General features: G+C 55.3%; 5 protein-coding genes across 5 annotated transcripts; 3 read left to right on the forward strand and 2 right to left on the reverse strand.

Moving 5' to 3' along the window:
• Positions 1-2,262: 2,262 nt before the first annotated feature.
• Positions 2,263-3,536, forward strand: BZA05DRAFT_341791 (uncharacterized protein; the record flags this gene model as incomplete). Its single annotated transcript, XM_051481010.1, has 2 exons — positions 2,263-2,419; positions 2,536-3,536. 2 exons carry the CDS (start codon positions 2,263-2,265, stop codon positions 3,534-3,536), a joined length of 1,158 nt encoding a protein of 385 aa, XP_051336703.1.
• A 2,722-nt stretch (positions 3,537-6,258) lies between these two features.
• On the reverse strand, positions 6,259-7,165 carry BZA05DRAFT_138328 (uncharacterized protein). The gene has a single exon (XM_051478867.1). The coding sequence runs from the start codon at positions 7,046-7,048 to the stop codon at positions 6,575-6,577; it is 474 nt and encodes a 157-aa protein (XP_051336704.1). The 5' UTR covers positions 7,049-7,165; the 3' UTR covers positions 6,259-6,574.
• A 2,922-nt stretch (positions 7,166-10,087) lies between these two features.
• Positions 10,088-11,134, reverse strand: BZA05DRAFT_138387 (uncharacterized protein). Its single transcript, XM_051478868.1, has one exon. It carries the CDS (start codon positions 10,919-10,921, stop codon positions 10,268-10,270), a length of 654 nt encoding a protein of 217 aa, XP_051336705.1. The 5' UTR covers positions 10,922-11,134; the 3' UTR covers positions 10,088-10,267.
• Positions 11,135-16,569: 5,435 nt separating this feature from the next.
• BZA05DRAFT_138430 (major nitrogen regulator element) lies at positions 16,570-19,943 on the forward strand. Its single transcript, XM_051478870.1, has 3 exons — positions 16,570-17,091; positions 17,280-17,679; positions 17,777-19,943. The coding sequence occupies exons 1-3, from the start codon at positions 16,667-16,669 to the stop codon at positions 19,556-19,558; spliced, it is 2,607 nt and encodes an 868-aa protein (XP_051336706.1). The 5' UTR covers positions 16,570-16,666; the 3' UTR covers positions 19,559-19,943.
• Positions 19,940-20,442, forward strand: BZA05DRAFT_138395 (uncharacterized protein). The gene has a single exon (XM_051478869.1). The coding sequence runs from the start codon at positions 20,024-20,026 to the stop codon at positions 20,357-20,359; it is 336 nt and encodes a 111-aa protein (XP_051336707.1). The 5' UTR covers positions 19,940-20,023; the 3' UTR covers positions 20,360-20,442.
• Positions 20,443-20,450: the final 8 nt, after the last annotated feature.

Here is a 20,450-nt window from a genome sequence, read left to right on the forward strand (position 1 = left end):
GGCATTCTCTGCGCTCTTGATTGCCACGGCGAGACACGGACAGCAATCGGTGAATCAGGAGGCAGGGAGAGAGGGGCGAGGAGGAGGGCGGAGGACGACATTTAATCGAGGCATCAGGAGAAGAAGACCAAGAGGGAGTAAGGAGGAGAGGACGAGGGGGGTGGGGGGGGGGAGCCTGCAGAGCTGTCAGTGAGGGAGCGCGTGTGTGGGGAAAGGAAGTGGGGCGTCAATTCGTTTATGCTTCCGGAAATACCGAATTAACTGGGGAATTATGTTTCCACAGCCAAGATGGTCCGAAACGACAACAACAATAACAACGAACGAACGAGCGAATGAGTGAACCAGCGAACCAGCGAGCGAGCGAGCGACGTGACCAGGAGTTGCAACTCGAGGACCGGGTGTAGGACAGACGAACGACACGAGACAAGACACAAGGCCCCCCAATTGGCCTCGCAGTCGCTCACTCATTCACTGCCTTTCCCTCTGGACTGTCCTGTTCTGGGTCAATAAAGATAAAACTCGCCTGGTGACAGCCAGTCACGGCGCAACTTCAGCAGCTGCGTGCGGTACGTGCGACTATATACAGCTGTGTATGAGGTATGTAACTGTACTCGCTCCACTGGATCTCCAGCAGCGTCAGTTTCGGACAGGCTGGCGGCGGGCAGCTGGGTGGGGGGGGGGGGGGGCGGAGGCGGAGGAGGAGGAGGAAGATGGAGGGAAGGAGCGAGGGGAGGGGGGGTGATGACGCTGCAGTAGACGCTCCGAAATCAAGCTGATCTTCTTCCAGTGACTCGTCTCCCAGTGGGGGGTGGGGGAAGGACAAAAGAGCCGTGAGGTCCTGAACGAGAAGAAGGGAGAAGGGGTATCGGACCCTCCAACCAGAGTGTTATTATTCTTACATACCCACCACCGGCATACATCATACATCCATCCTCTCACCTTCTCACCCTCTCTCACCCTCTCACCCCTTCCACCTGCTCGTTACTACTCGCTACTGGAATTGCCCTGGCTCTCCTGCGTCTGGGATACCGACTAGAGAGGCTTGGTTTTTCTCCCCAAGAAAGACTCTTGTTCTATCGACATCCATGACTTGGCCCGGCTTCAACCTCCAACTTGATCTCTGCTGGTGCTGCTTCTGCTGCTTCTGCTGCTGCTCCTGTTGCTCTTGCTGCTCCTGCTGCTGCTAGCTCCTGGCCCCCAGCAAATCCGCTCGTTTTTTTTCTTCCTCACGCAGAAAACCCACTCCCTCGTTTGACCCGAGCAAGGTCCGCCTGTCCGTCTGCTTCACTAGAGTAGTAGCTCGGGCACTATATCTTGACGGCATCTCATCTCACCGAATCCCGTCTGGATCGCTGGATATCGAGATAGACATATAATTCCGAGCTCTCCATCCCCGCCAGCACTCTCCATATCGAACCCCCTCCCATGCAGGCGAGATTCGGCTTGCAGAGCTTGCAGAGGCAAGCAAACCGGAGCACCGACGAGAGCATCTCGAACACGGCCAACAATCACAACAACAACGCCAATCGGGGCGGTGGTGGTAGTGTGGTCGATTTCAGAACGACTACTCCCGGCCGGGCTGCTCGCACCAACACCAGCGCCAGCACTACCCATGCATCTGGGGCACAAACCCAGGAACAACGCAAGCATCAGGTCCCTGCCCAAAACACACCAAGCAATTCCGGTCGTGAACCGAATAGCATCTCTTATCAGATAGCTTCATCTTCTTCTTCTTCTTCCTCCTCCCCATTCTCGACTCCGACGACGACCACGGGCTCTCCACACGAATTGATACATCCTCTCTCGCTAGCATCGAGACGTGTAGTGGACGAAAACTGTCCCAACGCTGTGCCTAGTGTATCACTACCACCACTTGCACCTTACCCACAACAACACCAACAACAACAACAAACTCAACAAACCCATCATCACCACCACAACCACGACCTCCACCACCACCATCGTCATCACGAACACCAACAACAACAACTACAGTTGGGGCAATTGCAATCTAGGTTCTCGACAGAATATTGGCCGCGAGACGACCGTACCACTGCAAGAGTAGTCGACGATCATCAGGTGCTTGACGATTTCGGTTCCCGTTCATCGACTGTCAGTCCTCCCGCAGCAAACTTCATATCCCAGTATCCACCGCCACCACATACTCCACCCGTACCTCCAAGTGCTTCCGGTACCTCGCTTCCTAAACCTGGAACGTCAACCTGGCGCCGTCGTCTAACCAAAACTCGCTCCCTGATGACGATGACGGGTCCGGTCAAACGCTCCCTTTCCACCCCAAACGTGCAGCAAGCCGCCGCTGCCGCTGCCGCCGCTGCAGCTGCCGCTATGGCCGACTCCCCTTACTCGACGGATAAGCGACGCAACAAGCTTGGATATCATAGAACTTCTGTTGCTTGTGGTATGTGTAGAGTGTTTTTTACTTTTATTTTTTAGTTGCAGTTTGCAGCTGCCGCATCCGAGTCCCATCCCCCTAGCAATGATCTTCACATCCGCTAATGTTGTCGAGCTTGTTAGGCCACTGCAGACGTCGAAAGATCCGGTGTTTGATCGCGGATGATGACAAGCAAGGACGCTGTGCCAACTGCATTCGCTTGAAGAAGGAGTGCTCCTTCTACCCAGTGGACGCCACCGATCGTCGGCCTCGTTCAATGTCGAAGCCCGATATCAGCCAAGAGGCGGCCTCCGAAACTTCTTCGCCATCACCTGGTCTCAGTGGCAGAGTACCCCACACCGCCGAACCACCACGCGGCTATCCCGCATCGATGCCCGGCACCCCGACGTACGACTTCACTGGCAGCTTTGACGACAACCTCCGTGGCCACAACGGGCAACACCCCATCTCGCGGTCAACGAATGTATCACGCAAGACGAGTCTCGCTCGGATGCACACGATGCCTTTGACATTGAAGGTGGAACAGGGGTTTCTTAGTCCCCGTGATGGATTCGGCCCTCAATGGGATGTCGCATCGCACAGTGACACCATGACTCCCTCCACCGAGTCGTTCCGCACAATCGAAGATCCGTCTGCAGCATACTGGCGATTAGCTTCGCCTGGGGTGCCTGCAAGTCCATACGTGTCTCCTCTGCACAGTCTCGACGCCATGGCTCAATTCGGCGGCTCGACGGAACTGCAAGACGACAATCCTACCTGGTCCCAGGCACCCTCGAGGATGGGATCTATCGACCAGGGTATGTTACCCGCATATGCACTCGGGTCGTACCAGCCAGAAACGGACTTTGTCGGTTTACCGCCCGGACTCGTTTCGACGAATGCATCGACCGCGTCGTTGACGGCATCCATATCGGAGTACGGAGACAATCGTGGCCCGTTTTATGTGAACCAGTGGGGAGGTGACCTTCTGGCCGAGCCGAATGCGTACGAAAGCGGTCTACCACTCAAAGCGGAATCCTACGATTCGCATCCGGCATTCTATATGGACGAAGAGGGTCCGTATCCGCCACTCTCGCAGCCGTCACAGCACGGTACGCCACCGATAGGAATGTCGCACGTTTGAGACACCCAGCTAGGATACAGTGCGTCCCCGGCAACCCATCCATATCGAGAGATCGATCTTGCGGATGGTTATACATGTATAAATACACACATAAATGCGGTGATGATGTACGGATGGGCAAGAGCATGTTGGCGGCGGCGGTTTTACGCCCACACTACACACATATACACATACACACGACATCCGGTCACGATTCAAAACACACCTCTGCTCTTTACGCCCGCTCTGAGTATGGGGTTTTGTGTTGCTTTAATCCACTTGCGTTCGAATTCTCTGGTATGATACGGTTCGGTATAAGCATGGCGATTGTATTTGTTTGATTTTCTCCGTTTCATATGTTTCAACTTGTGGGGTCGAGAAGGAGTGAGTGAGTGAGTGACTGCGAGAGGTGGCAGGAATCGGGCCGCAAAAAAGGGAAGGCGGAAGACTGCTGACTGCACGACAATGGTTACTATTCCTGAAGGGACGGAATCCCGACGCAACAGACACATATACACAGACACACACACACACACACACATATTGTACGATAAGACTATATGGCGTTTTTACAGGCTTTTGATTTGCATTTAACTTGAGCGTTTTTGAATTCCGGGCGGTTCTGCCGGGTGGGTGGGAGGGAGGAGGGGAGGAGATGCATCTGGATGGGGAAGTATACTAGGACAATCTTTGGGATAGGATGGGGATGGGGATGGGGATGGTGGATGCTGGATGGTGCTTGTCGATGGTTAAATACTATGAAGGATTGATTGCATTCGCGTACAGTACATGGACTTCTTCTGGCGAGTGAGGGACAGTGGAAAGGGGACGAGACAACATGCATACTTGAGCACCAGGCAGCAATCGGATCCGAACGACAGGAAGGTAGGTAGGCTGAAGAGAAGAGCCGACGTTGATGACACGTGGAGATATTCTCGATCGGAAGGGGGGCGGGGGACGGTTATTATCTTCAGTTGGTATAACCGCCGATGCCGAGTCCGAGTGAGAGTGAGCGCGAACCCGACTTGTTCCTTATCTCCCCGATCCGGCACGGGGCCACTCTGGTCACTGGTCACTGGACAGTGGAAGCTTCCGGATGCAGCAGCAGCCATCGGTATGGTATATAGTGGTAGCGATGCCCGTCCCCTGGAGGTTGAGCCCAATAGGCAGTCCCGTACAGCCCCACGCACACACGCACACACGCACACACGCACACACGCACACACATACAGGCGATAGGGGAGGGGAGTGCTGCGATGAGATGACGGTGGGGAGCGGCGGGTGCCCCGATGAGATAGTTGATAAGGATGTGGGGTGTGATTGTGTGTACACCCTACGATAGTAGGTATCCGGGAGGCTGCTGCGCTCGTGAGCGAGCGACCACGTGAGTGAGCACAGGTACCGTACAAGTACCGTACCTTTACTATATGTACCTCTACAGTACCATACCGTACCGTATGTACCTGTTTACTGTACTTGTTCGGTACCTCTACCATAGCTCTATCGTGTGTACCTCTACCCCTCTACGGTACCGTAACTCCACCGTACCTCTACCGTACTTCTACTCACCCTACCGGAACCTCTACCGAGAGAAGGTACCTCTACCGCACTGTACTGTATGCACCTCTAGAGTACCGAGGAAAAAGGTACCAGTCAGAGTTATCTAGAGTTATCTAGAGTATCTACTTCTGCACCTGTGATCTACCTGTGATCTCCGCAGCTACTTTGCCCTGCGTCCATGACGTCGGTATGTAACTACGCACGCACGCACACATATGTAGATAGAAGATAGGTAGTTCGGTACATAGCAGATAGGGGAACCATATGTACACACCTACCTCGAGCTGTTCGTTTGCTTCCCGCCCCCGCGCGCGCGAGATCGTCGATCGGCCCGAGAGTAGAGTGCTCTACACACAGATACATACCCTCGGACCCCCGTATGATGTACATAGCATCTTATCTCTCCCCCTCCCTCCAGCAAGGCTGAGCGCCCAGGCAGTGGTGATAGGGCCCCCAGCCCCTGTGGTCCGTAATCGCTCGCTCGATCAATCGATCAATCGAGAGGCTTGTAGCTATCTATCGGTCAATCGGTCATCTCTCGAGGGAGAGGGCGGTGAGATAGCTACGTAGCCAGGCAGGCAGGTACCGGCAAGTGGGGGAAGTAAGCAGCCCGTATTCTCGACGGGGTTATAAGAGGCGTGTCCCCCCGTCGACGGTAGGACTCACGATGGGCCCTGGAGGGGGTGAGCTCGAGCAGTGAGCGCCGGGCTGCAATCGTTTCGTTTCCACCGTGGCTCGTGCAGAGGGCGTTTCGAGCTGGTCTTCTATTCACGGGGTATCACTGCCTGCCAGTGCCAGTGCCACTGCTGCTACCGCTAATGCTACTGCCCTGCCAGTGCCCGCCCGATGCGCCTTATGCTAACTTAGCGCTCGAGGTGGCTTTCTCGCTCGCTCGCAACTCAATCCCCATCCCAGGCGCCCCTTCCCAGGCCACCGCCGCCGCCGCCGGCTCACCAGATATCACTAACCCTCCATTGCACTCCACCCGCCCCTAACAACAAAACAACAATAAAAAGTCCCCGACCGGCGTTCCCGCCATAGTCTACTACTCTAGTAGACAGACTGCATGCGAAATTAACCGAATATCTATCTCTCTCTCTTGTCCCCGACCGGCGACGGTCGGTTTCTCACTCCCCCCCGCCTCCCTGAAGACAATCGGACTGCCATGCATTGATTGTGGCTTGCTTGCCCGACCTCCCCCCACTCCGCCCACCCACCCGCGCGCGCCCCTCACTTCCTCCGTCCCACCACCAAGACAAGGCAAGACAGCCAAGACAGCCACGCCAATCCGGCCGCACCCGACCCGATTACACCCGACGTGCAACTACCTACAGTACAGAGCGACGTCACCTTGATAAGTTGATAGCCGACTGGACTGGACCGGGCCGGGCTGGGCTTGGTGGTGGTGGTGGTGGTGGTGGTGTATCTACGGTACAGTACAAGCACGGCACTCTACTCTTACTAACCAGCTAGGTACCGGTTATGTCACATCTTCATCTTCATCTTCTAGGGCTGTGGCATGGCATGGCATGGCATGGCATGTCTACTATTCTAGGTACCACTCTACTGTTTCGCGACGGCGACCCCCCACGGCCACACGGCCACACGGAACGGAACATGTTGGTGTCTTTCCCGTTACTTGAGGATGGTGGTGGGGGTGGTGGCGGACGGGGTTTTGGTGGTGGTGGAGATGAAGCGACGGAGTGGTGAAGCGACGGGGCACTTGGTGTGACAGAGCGACGGGAGGATTTACGACTACGGCCAGGGCTGGGCGTGGGGGGCACGCGCGATGCAAGCGGGAAGGGAAGGGAAGGGAAGGGAAGGAAAGTGAAGTGAAGTGTTGGATGAAACCCCCGCTTCTGGGGGCGTCGCAGGGGGGGCTCAACCAACGACCCCCCTCCATCGACTTCGGGACCGGAGCTGGGGGCTGGTGGAGTTGGAGCTGGGGTTTGGGTTGGAGCTGGAACGCGCATATGTACGGGCGAGCGAACTCCCTGGACGAAATCCGGCCGCGCCGGATACTACTCGATGAACTGGGGGCTCAGCTCAACAGACGGACGTACGTGATCGGCGCTGAAAGCGAGCGACATCCGGGCTTCGCGCTGATCGCGGGCTGGGCTGGGCTGGCTGCTGGGCTGGGGCTACGAAATCGCAGATTCCGCAACGCTACGCGACGCTACGCAACGCTACGCAACGCTACGCAACGCTACGCAACGCTACGCAAAAACAAATAGACGGAAAAAGCAAAAAGGAAAGGGAAAAACAAAGCCATGGAGAGAGAAGAAATGGAAGGAAAGGGAAAGAAAGAAAAGAAAGAAAGAAAGAAAAGGACAGCGAGACGGCGAGACACTGCGGCTCTCGCTATAGCAGACCCACATACATACCACCAGCCAGTAAGAAAGAAAGAAAGAAAAGATCGAGTCATGTATGTTCTGGTACGTACCGATGAGAATGCTGACACTCCCCCCTCCCCCAAGTAGTAAGTAAAATGCAATGGGGAATGTCCACCACCACCACCACCACCACCACGCACAGTACGCACGCACAGTGAACACGCTCACGCACACGCACACGCAGCCTCCGATCAGCCAGCACAATCCCGATTCCCGCTGTCGTCTCGATCTGTGCGCACTCCACTGCGTTGTGTGTGTCGCATCCAGTCAGGTCAGGTCAGGTCGGTCGGCTGGGTGGGGTTGTGTGTGGATCATCAAGAGTGGATCAGCCTTGGATGATAAGCGCGCGCGGGTAATTATCTGGTCGACGCTCTGGACGTAGCCGCGCATGTTGGTGCGCACTATCAATCGTGAACTACTGCTGGGTTGTAGAGTACGTGCGGACTGTTGCCGTCGATGTGATACCTGGGTAGAGCTTTGGGAGGCTCTGGACGCAGTGTACCTTTGTATGTAGGCACTATTGCTATGTACTGCTGGGCTGTATGTGCGCACGCCTTCCATGCTGTATGAATTATCGATCAAAGTGCGCACGGCTGCCTGTCCGTCGCGGGAGGGGAGATATTCGGTTCCGACTCCTGCGCAGCCGGGTTTGGACGAGGCCACTTCTTCATGGAGGATCACGACGGCATCCATTCGCAGGACCACCTTCTTCTTCTTCCTCCTTTTTCTTCCTATGTCTACAGAGTACCCAGGTCTCACTCTCAGGCATCAGTCAGCCAGTAGCCAGTAGCCAGTAGCCAGTAGCCAGTAGCCAGTAGCTAGCAGCCAGCAGCTTGTCGCGGAAACCACCCTGTTGGTGCATAAAATGACCAGAACGGTTCAGATTCCAGAATCCTTTCCCTTCCTTTTCGTACGTAGCTATGACGGACGCAAACGCCTCTCGAGTCTCCCGCCGTAAATGTTTCCGTGATGTCTCCGTGATGTTTCTCTTCCTATTCCCCGCACGTTTCCCCCGCTCGCGAGCAAACGCAGCGCCGTCACATGCCGAGTCGTCATGGTCATGGTCGTCTCCAGAACGTATTGTACCTACTGCCTAGCATAGCAACCTAGCATAGCGCTCGCGCGCTTACCTCTGCTTCCTTCGCAAATATTCAACGTCCCTTAGGTACCCCCCACTCCCACTCCCCACTTTTGCCCCACCCTCGCCACCCTCAACCTCAACCTCAACCTCAATCCCTCGTGCGACGTCGCACCCAACCCTCCCCCCGGCCGGGCCCGGCTGAGAACTGAACTGAACTCACCCCCCACCACCTCCCACCCTCGCACCTCCCGCCCTGAGTAACGTGAGTAACGTGATACGGCCTGTATGTAGTGCGTACCCACGCACCTACGCACCTAGGTACGCACTGGCTAAACGGCAGAAGTCGAATGTATGCCGAATATCGAAAGTCGAAAGTCGATATTGCGTGGGGGCCCCGGTGCCCTCCCTAGGAAGGGGGGGCCCTGGGGAGGGAGGGGGGGGGGGACGCGGATCCGGCAGTGAAGCGAGAGAGCCGCGAGTGCCTATTGCCCCACCTACCCACCTCCTACCCACCTGCCTCCTACCAACCTCCCACCTGCCGAGGTGTGTGTGGTTGTTTGAAGTTTCCGCCCAGCCCGAGTGACAACCATGAGCGGGAGACGTTGACCGTACATACCGTCAGCCTCCGGGTTGCGTCTTCGGGTTGCGAGATTCAATCTCAATCTGTAGAGTAGACTGTGGGGTCTAGGTCTGGAATCTAGAATCTAGAATCTGGATCGTGGGGTTTTCGGTGGGGCGGGGCGAGCGCGGGGCTGCGGGGAGATGGGTAGACGATGGATGAAATGGTTGGATGGATGCAACCGATGATGCAAATGCACGGCGAATTTTTTTTTGCGGTTTCAGTTTGGGGTTCCAGAAGACCACCAAGAACCCTCGCCTTCGTGCTGTTGAGATGCTGATACACATTTGTTTACACGCAGCCAGACCGCTGGTGATGATGATGATGTTCATACGGTTGCCCCTCAGATGGAAGACGGATGTTGGTTGACGCAACCCGCCCCCTCCACCACCGCAACCACCACCAGAATAGGTAGTGTACACCTCGGAACCAGTCCCGGATCTACACTGGGTCTTAGGAGTCAGGCCTGGCACGGTGCAGTGTGCACCACATCACCATCTGCCCTGCCCTGCCCGGTTTCTTGTTCATCACCACTATGTAGAGTACTCGAGTAGAGTAGAGTACTGCCTTGGAGCAAGAAACTCGAAACGAAATAATAGTATAATTTTTTTGGAGTTTTGAATTTTGAAATTTTAAAAACCGGTAGAATTAATCCCAAGCCGGAAACGCATCCTTTATTATTCCCGTAACCCGTAGTCCGTAACCCGTAATCCGTAACCGGTAATCCGTAACCCGTCATTTAAATTGTTTATTTCTCTACCGGGAGCGAGCGAGCGACTCTCTCTCTCTCTCGAGAGAGAGAGATCCGCTTCCGCTTCCGCGCGCGCTGCGGCCGGTAGATGTATGTATGGTAAGTAAGTGGGCCACTGGGCCAGACGGGCGTCGTTGTTCGTCGGAAAGCCATGTTGGGATTGCCGTGCGCATGTGCATATGCAGGTGCTGCTGAAGAAGGCTGGATTTACGAGCGGGCGCAGAGGAGGAGGAAGAGGAGGGGGGCCATTTTTTTATTCGATTTTACTTTCTTACTGGCTCTGAAGGAGGGGGGGAATAGCAGTGGTGAGCGCAAGGGCACGGAAATGCGGCGGATTCGGATTTGGAATCAAATACATAGTCGGAGTGGCGAGCATGTACCGGGGAGGGGGGAGGGAGGGAGGAAGGGAGGGAGGGAGGGTTTCCCGGCTGTCGCGAGGACGGGCGCGTAGATCCAACTAGCGGGGCTGGACGAAGTGCGTATGTATGGATGTAGGAGCGTGGTCAGTTTAGGCGTCCTGTCGGCGAACAGACAGGCAAACAGGCGAAACGCGTAGCGTGCAGTAGCTGGGAACTGTGGCATGGTATGATCCCACAGACACAGACACAGCCAGGGCCGGGGCGGGGCGGGGGCCGGACGGGGGAAATGGAATGTTCGGTGATGGTGATGAATGACGGCTGTCTGCGATGTATGTCTGTATGCGACTTGATGTAGGTGGCCTGCGTGAGACCTAGACCTCTCGAGAGTGGTGTTTGTTGTTGGGAAGGAGGGGAAGGAGGAGGGCTGGAAGAAAGGAGGAGGATGGGGGGGGGAGAGGGAGGGGAACGACGACGACGAGGGCGAGGAGGGGTGACTTCGAAAGGTGGTGCGTGCGTGGTTGGCTCGTTGCGGCAAGCACAGACGGTCGAACTGGCAGTCTCTGGCTTGTGATAGAGTAGATTCATAGTGCTCCCAGAGTACTCTGCGGACGGTAGATGTTTGCTGCCCCGTCCGACCCCTCATCCCCGCAATATTCAAAACTACCTGCGATATAGATTGCCCGCGTAAGAGTGCAATTGGGATATGTTGATGCGGACAAGGGTAGCTCCGTTCGCTACATAGGTTTCCGATCCCCGAATCTTGGTCGCTTCTTTTAGTTGGCTGTACGTAAAGTTAGGGACGGCCAATAATGCGCTTCAAGGCACTTACGTTCCAGCAACTGGTAACCACCACAACAGGTATCTAACACTTCGACGACACCTTTCACCCGGACCTTTACCTGGTCGGCTACCGGAGCAGGTGAGGTAAACTATCGGGAGTTTGAGGAACCGGTGTACGGGTAAGTCCCTTCACTGGCGATGCACTCACATATCTAGTGCGCATTCCTGCGGATCCCTCTGCCACGCTTCTGCTCATGTGGCCGAGAGGGGGAAGGAACTCTGGACTACTCTAGTTTCCGGCAGCTTGGCAGCCAAACCCCTTGTCCGGATCCCTTAACAAACGGACGTAAGAAGGGAGGAGGACAGAAATTCGGTTGGGCCATCTCGCCGGACCGAGTCGGAGTCGTCCTGATTGACTTCTGGATGCCATCTCAAAGCCAGCAAGCCCTCCTTCTTCGTCTTCTAGTGGCGATATACCGTAGCTCTTTTGACTGGACGTGCTTAGCCGAATCGTCAGCTGTTGCCTGGGCAAGACTTGCGGCTGTGATGGCATCTTCCGAATGGTGGAGAATAAACGATGTCCGACGACGCAGCAGTTCTCGCGGAGTTCGGCGCAGCGGCTTGCGAGCGATCAACCCGGTCAGGTCAGCGTCGATGACGGAAGAAGGGAGTGCACGCCGCTCTGCTCTAGTTGTCTGTCGCTCACTGGGCATCTCGGCCATCCGAACCATTTCAGCGTGACGTGCTGCTGATCCGTATGAGCGGGGGTGATGGAGTCAGGGCGTTGGCACTACAGGACTCCACACATGCCCCTCTTCCTGTTTCGCTGTCTTTGTATGGCACACGTCGGTGGTGTCTCGAGAGTTGGTCCGTCTCCAGCACATGAGCGGTCATTGACCATCGGGGCGGAGTAGGATGAGGCTCAGAAAGGCCAACGGATTTCCAAGAGACTGTGCGAGGTCCAACCGAAATCAGCCCTGGAAGAAGTGCTCGGAGAAGAGTTAGCCAGGCCATGTGAGCTTATGAAGCACAAACGTGTTACTCCAAGAGCCGGAAACCCCGCATTCACCGTATCCGAGTTAGGTCGTATGGCAGGATTGTAGCGCGATGACCTGGAAAGTCGACGCCTGTCCGTGAGGAAACGGGTAGCTGGTAGTAGCAAAGATGGAAAAACGGCGCTTGAGATCCACTGGAACCCAGTCGTCAGGTAGTAGAAACGCGCCCGTCGGACGAATAAGAACGGGCTGAGTAGCCATCCATTGCGAAGGTCAGGCGATGTATGCGCAGAGGTGAAGTCGGCTGTAGAGCGTTCCCGGCAATTGACGCAAGTCACGATGGGTGTTTGCACATGACAGCCCCACTCCGTCCTGGTCAATGCAAGGGAAGGGAAGGATGAATGAGGCTCTGGAAGGGTAAACCGGGGTGCAGGAGGCTGGAGCACGGCCCACACCTCAGATCTGCCTGAACACACAGTGGGGAGTGGGGAGTGGGGGAGCTGGACGACAAACGTGGTCGGCGGGCACGCGGGCAAGCTTCCATGTTGTGTCGGGTAGATGAACGGTACATACAGACACCAGACGAACTGAGTGGGGGGAGGGGGGGAGGGGGAGCACGCGATGGGCCAGGCGTCTATGACGTATGCATATGTGCGTGTTGGATGTTTCGCGTATAAAGGGCACCATGTCACGTGGAGACCCGGAAGAAAAGGAAAGAAATGAAACACGGAGGAAAAAGAAAGCAACGTCAGCGCCAAGTGCCGGACAAATTCTCTTCCACCAGCACCACCACGACCACCACCACCTCATCATCATCACCACCACCACCATCTTCTGCTCCACGTAAATCTGTCTTGTTATTATTGTTGTTCGAGGCTCTTGGACCGTCTGGAGTGGCTCTGTTTGCAAGCGTTGTTTCTTCCGCTCTTCCATCCGCTATCTTCCCCTCAGTTGCGCCCGTAATAATTAATTGCCGCTCCAACTCGCGTGGCCGCAACATCTCCGCTGGCATCAATCCCCACCCCCCCTCCCCGCACGCGGTTCCTTCCCTTCCATTCAGCAGCCCGCCCACACCCGGAAGGTAGCTCGCTTGTTAGCTGCCTCCGGTCTTCTGGGGAGTGGGCACGGAAGAAAGTGCGAAGGAATACTTATGCTACATACTAGTAACTCGAGTGGACGATAGTTACCAGTTCCTATGTAGAGTACAGCATGTGGTTGTGGCTTCAACTAACGGCTGCCCGCTCGGACGTTGGCCATGGATGCGGTTGTCGTGCAGTGAGTTGCAGTGAGTTGCAGGCGCCGACGACGATATCTATGTAGAGATAGGACTTCGCGCTCTGCTCTGCTATAATATGATACTAGTAGACGTTGCACTACACAATTCCATGATCCGGTTCAAAATTACACTTCCGAACACCACATACATACGAGAGCGAGCAGGCGAGGAGGTTCCTGCGGTGGTCCGGCCTGATAAACCCCATTCCGTTCCGGAGATAGCGGTTGTGCCCGTTTCTGTTTCTCCGTTCTCCATATCTGTCGCTCTGTACTCGCCTCCGAGCTCCTCGAATCTCGCGTCAAGTGGTGGCGGCGGCGGTGCTCCATTGCCCAGATATGTACCGTCATGCCATTGCCCTCGCGCCCTTCCCCCAGCGTTCCCCGCCGGTTCTTCGCTTCATCCTCCCTCCCTCCCTCCCTCCCTGCCTGCTGGTCGGCATGTAGTAGGTACATGCTCTAGGTTCGGAGGCAGCTAGGTATTCGTCCCGACAGCCCATCCCCCTCCACCCTCCATCCTCCATCCTCCCACATCCTCTTCGTTTTCCGGTGTGGATGCTGCATTGCTCGAGGGATCCGGAGTAGGAGGACGAGAAGGAGGAGAGAAGAAAGGGTAGGAGTAAGAGGAGGAGAAGGAGGAGGGAGAAGGAGAGGGAAGAGGGTGTACACACCCACCCGGAGGATCGAGCCATAATCCACCGTGCATGCTTTAGAGTGCAGACACAGACATACATACATCCACCCCCTCCCCCCTCCCCTTCCCCTTCGTTCGATCTGTCGTCATATTTTCTGGGCAGGTGTAAGCAGTGGAAACGGAGGCCGCAGAGAAAACTGCAAGTAGGAGAAGAGACCGGTCTGGCTGCGGTCCATATGGGTGAGAGAGTGCAGTGCGTCAAGCAGAGCAGCGCAGTGCAGAGCCGAGCGGAGTCAATGGTGGAGTAAGTAGAGTACGGTACCCTTTTGAGCTCAGGCCTGAGGATACCTAGAGTACCGTGTGCTTCGCTCGCCATCAGCGCATGTTTCTCTTCCGCTTCTTCGGCCCTTCCGCTGTCCTTCGAAGTTCTTCGGTGTGGTGTTCTGATCGCCGGTAAGTCGGAGGCGGAACCGTAGATGTTTATTCGCCCTCTTTTTTTTCCTTTCTTCTTTGTTTTTCTTTCCTTCTTTCGTTCTTTCCTTTTCCCTTTGCCCGCGCGCCCTTTGAATTCTGATGGGAATCGAAATCGGGATATATCAGCGGCCTGATATGCTGTCTGGAGCCGACAAAGAAGCTGCTGATGCCCTGTCTGCTTCGATTCCGCATTCCTTTTGATGATCATGGCCCATTAATCTCGCTGTCCTCTGTTCCCTTGCCTCGTCCAGTGTTCAGTGTCCACCATCCCATCATCCCATCACCAGAAATAAATCAGCATCACCGTCATACTTCCGTTCGCGTTCTTCTCCCGGGATCCACTCCAATATCAACCGAACCTACCTCACAGACTTACTTTACCACCCCCCTCCCTTCTCCCCCCCCGCCCCACCGCAAACCCCGGCCCATGAGTCCAGCGCCCAACGTCCGTCTCGTCTTCCACCTGCCATTTGAACATTAGACAAGAGACCCTTTTTTGCCTCTGCCCTATTTTTCTTACTCTACCCACCACCGCCGCTGCTGCTGCTTGGGTGGTACCGTCTCGTGTGTGCATGTGCTAGGTACTAGTAGAGCCCAGAGAGAAAGTGCGTAGTGCGAGACGAGCGAAGTGTGGGCGAAGCGTGCTGCATACGCATACTCGGTATACATAACCTGGGCCCGTACTCGATCACTCTCCGACACACACCCGTCGCTCTCTTCAGTCAATCCTCTCGCCTTCCCAGTGTCGTCGTCGCCGTCCAGTCAGTCGAGCCCGTCGAGCCCGTCGTGTCGTGTTGTTGTTGTTGCCGCTGAAGTGTGTGCGTGCGTGTGGTTTTCCGTTGACAAAGACACTCCCCCATCCTCCCCCGAAACAACACCACCTCTATTACCACAGTCCGGAAGCACACCCCCCCTCCACCCCCCTCCCCCACACCCGTTTGGTGAGTGACCCCCGCGCTTTCACTCTCACGCTCGCTTTCCCTCTCTCTCCCTCTCGCCCTCACGGTCTTCTGCCTGTCTCGTTGCCTCACTCTATATCGGCAATGACCGCTCTACCCCCCGCCTTCTACCACGCTCCTTCCCCTCCTTCCATTGTCCTCATCCTCCTCCCGGATCTCAGACAATAGTCCAGCAAACCAAACGTAGTCTCATTGCTTATTATTCCTGAGCAGGCAGCGGAAGAAGAGCAGACCCAACCAACCAGCCAGCCAACTACATCACAACTCACATCACTCTACCGAACCCGCCCGTGATCGGATAACTGAACCGCCGTCGCCGTCCCCATCGTCGCTCCGTCCGAACGATATATTCCGGACACAGTTCTTTCTGCACCTGTAACTCGGCGTGCAATTGCTCTCTAGCTACACGGACAGACAGACAGACAGACGGAAAAGTCAGGGAGCGTGCTGTAGACAGATACACCACGGATTCTCCACCTTCACAGACCACCGTTGCCTGTCCCATCCTCCTCCCCCTCATCCTTCTCCTCCTTCTCCACCTTCTCACACCCCAACACCACCTCCTTCCTCTTCCTTCGCCTTCCTCCGCCCGCTGCCCCTCTGCAGAAGAGGAGTTTGCCTGTTCTACATCCCGTCTCGCTCGCTCTCGTCTCTCCGCCTGACCGCGTCGGAACCAACCCGGTGATTCGAAACCTTGCTGCAAGGCCAAGATTTGAACATCGCCCGTGCACGATCATCCCAACGATCACACTTGCCTCCATCCTGCTGCGTCTTCCATCCAGCCAGAAACGAAACATTCCTATTCCAGTACTGGTGCCGGGTCCCCTGTCGCTTGATTTGTTCATAGCCATCCCCCTCCCCCACCTTTCTGCAACAATCCCGCACACTACAGGTCAGCGCCAGGTTTCTTAAAACATAGTTGTGCCACCGTTGCGCCGACCTCCGCCCGCCGCGTTCAACGCGCCCTCCACCCCCTCCCCCCCGAACACCATCGAATCTCACTACATACCTCCCCTCCACCCACCCACCCTCCTCGACTCCTCCACCTCCACCACCACCACCACCACCACCACCACCCATCCACCCACCACACCGGCTGCTTCATCGGCTGCACCCCCAGGAACACACCGCTTTTGAAAGCTTCCACTGCGACACACAAGTAATATCAGGGAACAAAAGCAAAAAATATATATATACCGAGGTCTCAAATAGTCACCTCCATCGCCTCACCCTCTGAGCAGAGCAGAGAAGAAACCCCCCAAGAAACAGAAGGCATGGCGTTCAATGGGCGTGGGGGAACAACTGCGCAGGCGACTGGGTTGCCATCTGCTGGTGCGACATCAAACAACACCACTCAACACACTCGCCGATTACATCCCTCTTCTCCACAAAAACGGCCAGTTTCCGGGATCTCAACATTACTCTCCAAAGGATCCGGGGAAAGTTCCACCACCGACAATCTGGAGGTCTCTACCGCACAGTCGTATGCTCGGAAAGAGTTGCTCGGCGGCACTTCGTTCGACAATCTTGGGGCACTACCTTCCGCACCCGAAGAGTCACCGGAGGACATGCAAAAAAAAGATCCCCTTGCGACGCAGGTATGGAAGCTATATAGCAAACAAAAAGGGACTCTGCCGAACGCGGAGCGAATGGAAAATCTGACTTGGAGAATGATGGCTTTAACACTTCGAAGAGAACGGTATGTTTTTCATTCTTTCTTTCTTTTTATTTATTTTCCCAGCCCTCCCGACCACCCTGGGGAGGGGGGGGGGCGGATTTAAATTATTTATATGGGACGAGTCCCACGAATGGCGATTGCAGAACGGTGCATGCCTTTTGCGAATTTTGTTGGATTTCGTTTCTGACACCATTATTGCGTTTTTTTAGCGCTGCGAAGGCATCACAACGAAAGCAGGCGCAACGGTCCCTCTCGGATGCGCACACGCATTCACCGTTCCGGATCAACAGCAACTCCAACAACTATACCACAGACAGTGATAGCATGTTTATGGACGACCTCACATTCACATCCCCTTCATCGATGGTTGGCTCTCCCGGCGAAAGCAGTGGACTCGGACACTCCCCCGCAAGCGACAACCACCCCACCTCCTCACACGCCTCCGCTTCCGCGATACCGATCAAGAAGGAACGCGGCGGTTCTTTGATAATGGGTTCGCATGGTGCTCCAGCATCTGCCCCTCAAAATCACTTCGACCTGAGGGAACACGAGGGAGAATTCGGATATGTCCAGCGACGGATACGGAAAACAAGCGTTGATGAGCGAAGGGTAGGCATCTTTTCGCTGTTCCCCCCCTCAACCTCGTCGTTTCTGCGACCGGCGGAAGGGCTTCATCGGTTCTTGACTGACATCTGCGGTGTAATAGCCTCCCAAGCGAAGGGCCGAATGCTCACCGCTTGTTCATCCTATTGCCAGCATCATGATCCCCAACGACCCCGATCCCGAGATGGGCGAGTACACCCTCGATCATGACTCGCACTACTCCACAAATAACCATCACCACTCCTCCCTCTCCTACGGTTTGGACACTTCCAACGACGGAGACCAGTTCCTTACCTCCGCCGGCCCTTTCCAAACCAACTTTTCCTTCTCGCCGATGCAGTCGCCGCTCGTCTCCACCGGTCCATTCTCCAACATGTACCACTCCAACCACAACGATTTCTATTCCCCGCCTCCTTCCGCCAATCACTCGGTTGTCTCGACACCGCACCCTCTTGCCGAGCAGTCTGGTGGTAGCTTCTTCGAATCCGCGAGCATGTCGCAGGGCCGCCCAATTCCGACGTTCGGAGGCAACTCGCGGGCCAGTACCGTTCCCAACAGCTATGCGTCCAACGATTTCTATTACCACCCGCATAACGATCCCCTCCTCAGCGCGAACCAGTCTGCATCGCATTCCGGTTTACCCTCGCCAGGTTTTGGTGGGTTCCAGCACGTAAATCCATCGCAGGTACTGCGCGACGACTTTGGTGTGGCAAAATCTCCTGGTTCTACAGGCGGTCCGTTTAACTTTGGCGCGGATTCGGATGAAGACATAGACAGGGAAGGGTTCGATCGGATGCAGATACAGGCAGATTACACCTCTCTGGACGATCCCTCCCCCATGGATATTCACCCGGGTATGCAGTCCTCACTGGGCAGTGGTGGGTGGGGTCGGGAATCGAGTGGACAATTCGCGAACCGATTCTCGCAGCAAAAGACTGTAAGGATAGGCGGTACAACTGAAGCTCACTCGCCACAAGACTGGAATAATGGACCCACAGGTGGAGGTCACCACAGCAGGTCGCATTCAATTAGCACCTCAGTCAGCGATGTACGGAATCGCGCGCCCGATCCAAATGGCTTCCGGCGACAGAAAATTGCGCGAACCACCTCTACGACTCAGTTGGCAATGCAACGCGGCATGCAGTCGGGTCCTAACTCACCACCCGATAATGGCTTCAGCTCTGCCGAGCCTTCGCGACCACCGTCGCCAGATATTACGAAGGGCAGCAACGCGGCCAGTGGCGCGAACGGGAATGGTATGCCAACCACATGTACCAACTGCTTCACACAGACGACACCGCTGTGGCGAAGGAATCCCGAGGGTCACCCATTGTGCAACGCTTGCGGATTATTTTTGAAGCTCCACGGTGTTGTGCGACCGCTTTCCCTCAAGACCGACGTTATCAAGAAACGTAATAGAGGAAGTGGAAACTCGGTGCCAGTTTCGGGTACTTCGACGCGAGCTGCGAAGAAGACCATCCGGAAAAATTCGATAGCGTCGAACGCAACGACAACGCCGACGTCGGCGCAATCAAAGAGCCTCGCCGGATCCGAGTCGCCACCGTCAGGGTTGTCGTCGTCAGCCAGCACCCCTACCAACGGTAACATGGTGGCGCCCGGAAAGAACTCGGTGATTCCGATTGCCGCTGCTCCTCCAAAGGGTTCAGGTATGAACCGACCGATTGCGGTCGCGCCGAAACGGCAGCGACGACTTTCGAAGAGCCAGAATGGGCACATTCAGGAGGAGGAGGATGATGACGACGGAATGATGCAGCAATCCACATCTTCTATTGTCCATTCCACGACTCACCACACACCGATCGCCCCTGCAGTTAATCCGACATCGGGCACGCAGGAATGGGAGTGGCTCACAATGTCACTTTAAATTCTGTGACCACTGCATGGAACGACGGTTTTATTGTTTTTGATTTTTTTGATTTATCGCTTGCTTTCTTGCGGCGTTTTGTGGTAAAGCGGTGGGGGTTTTCTGTTGTGCACTTGAGTACGAGACAGTGCCTTTATTCATCTTTGCTTTGCGTACAGCACGGTGGGGTTTGGTTTTTGTTATTTTATACTTTTGCTTTCCTTCAGGTTTTTCTACGGCGTGAATTGAGTGGGGCTTTTTTGTCTTGTCTTTTTCCACTGGGGTTCTTTGTGGGTTTGCTTGCTATGTTCCCGATCGTATTTGCGACGGGTAGACATGTCCTAGTTACGTGCATACGAGCTGGTAATGCGCTGATGAGCTGTGGTTGGGCGGGGTGGGGGGAAGGGCGGTCGGGGGCTGGTGGAAAGGCGGGCGGACGAGGGTTGGTGGAAAGGCGGGCGGGCGGGCATAGGACCGGTGGAGGAGATGGGTGGAGGAGGAGATGGGATGGGAAGGATGGATCGACGGGTGATGGGTGATGGACGGGGTTCGTGGGCGGGATTACTAGGACACCTCTGTATATTCTCCGAGAGCGCGCGTTTCCTACTTCTACTTTGGGGTTTTTCTTTCATCTTTTGTTTTGTTCTGGATGGGATCATGTCTTTTCTTCTTCTTCTCGCTTCACTTCCCTATTCTTTCCCGGGAATTTTTTGGTTGGGGCTTTCCTTCTCTCGTTCCAATTTTGTAGTTAGAGTAGCCCTTTTTTACTCTATTTTTTTCTCTTCGGTTTTTTTACTTCGGTTGAAATTACTTTTGGCTTGATCTTGCTTCTGTTTCTGTTTCTGTTTCTCGTTTCTCGTTTCTGTTTCTCGATAACTCCATAGATGTGAGATGATGGCTGGTCTACTTACCT

The sequence above is a fragment of the Tricharina praecox genome, assembly GCF_024521635.1.
Source record: "Tricharina praecox strain CBS 144465 chromosome Unknown BZA05scaffold_24, whole genome shotgun sequence".
NCBI lineage: Eukaryota > Fungi > Ascomycota > Pezizomycetes > Pezizales > Pyronemataceae > Tricharina > Tricharina praecox.

Excerpts from the sequence above, each read along its gene's own strand:
- BZA05DRAFT_138328 (XM_051478867.1), bottom strand. The coding sequence starts at position 7,048 with ATGCGCGTTCCAGCTCCAACCCAAACCCCAGCTCCAACTCCACCAGCC.
- BZA05DRAFT_138395 (XM_051478869.1), top strand. The coding sequence starts at position 20,024 with ATGGGTGGAGGAGGAGATGGGATGGGAAGGATGGATCGACGGGTGATG.
- BZA05DRAFT_138430 (XM_051478870.1), top strand. The coding sequence starts at position 16,667 with ATGGCGTTCAATGGGCGTGGGGGAACAACTGCGCAGGCGACTGGGTTG. Across the intron at positions 17,092-17,279 it reads TTAACACTTCGAAGAGAACG|CGCTGCGAAGGCATCACAAC; the intron begins GTATGTTTTTCA and ends GCGTTTTTTTAG. Across the intron at positions 17,680-17,776 it reads CAAGCGTTGATGAGCGAAGG|CCTCCCAAGCGAAGGGCCGA; the intron begins GTAGGCATCTTT and ends GCGGTGTAATAG.
- BZA05DRAFT_138387 (XM_051478868.1), bottom strand. The coding sequence starts at position 10,921 with ATGAGGGGTCGGACGGGGCAGCAAACATCTACCGTCCGCAGAGTACTC.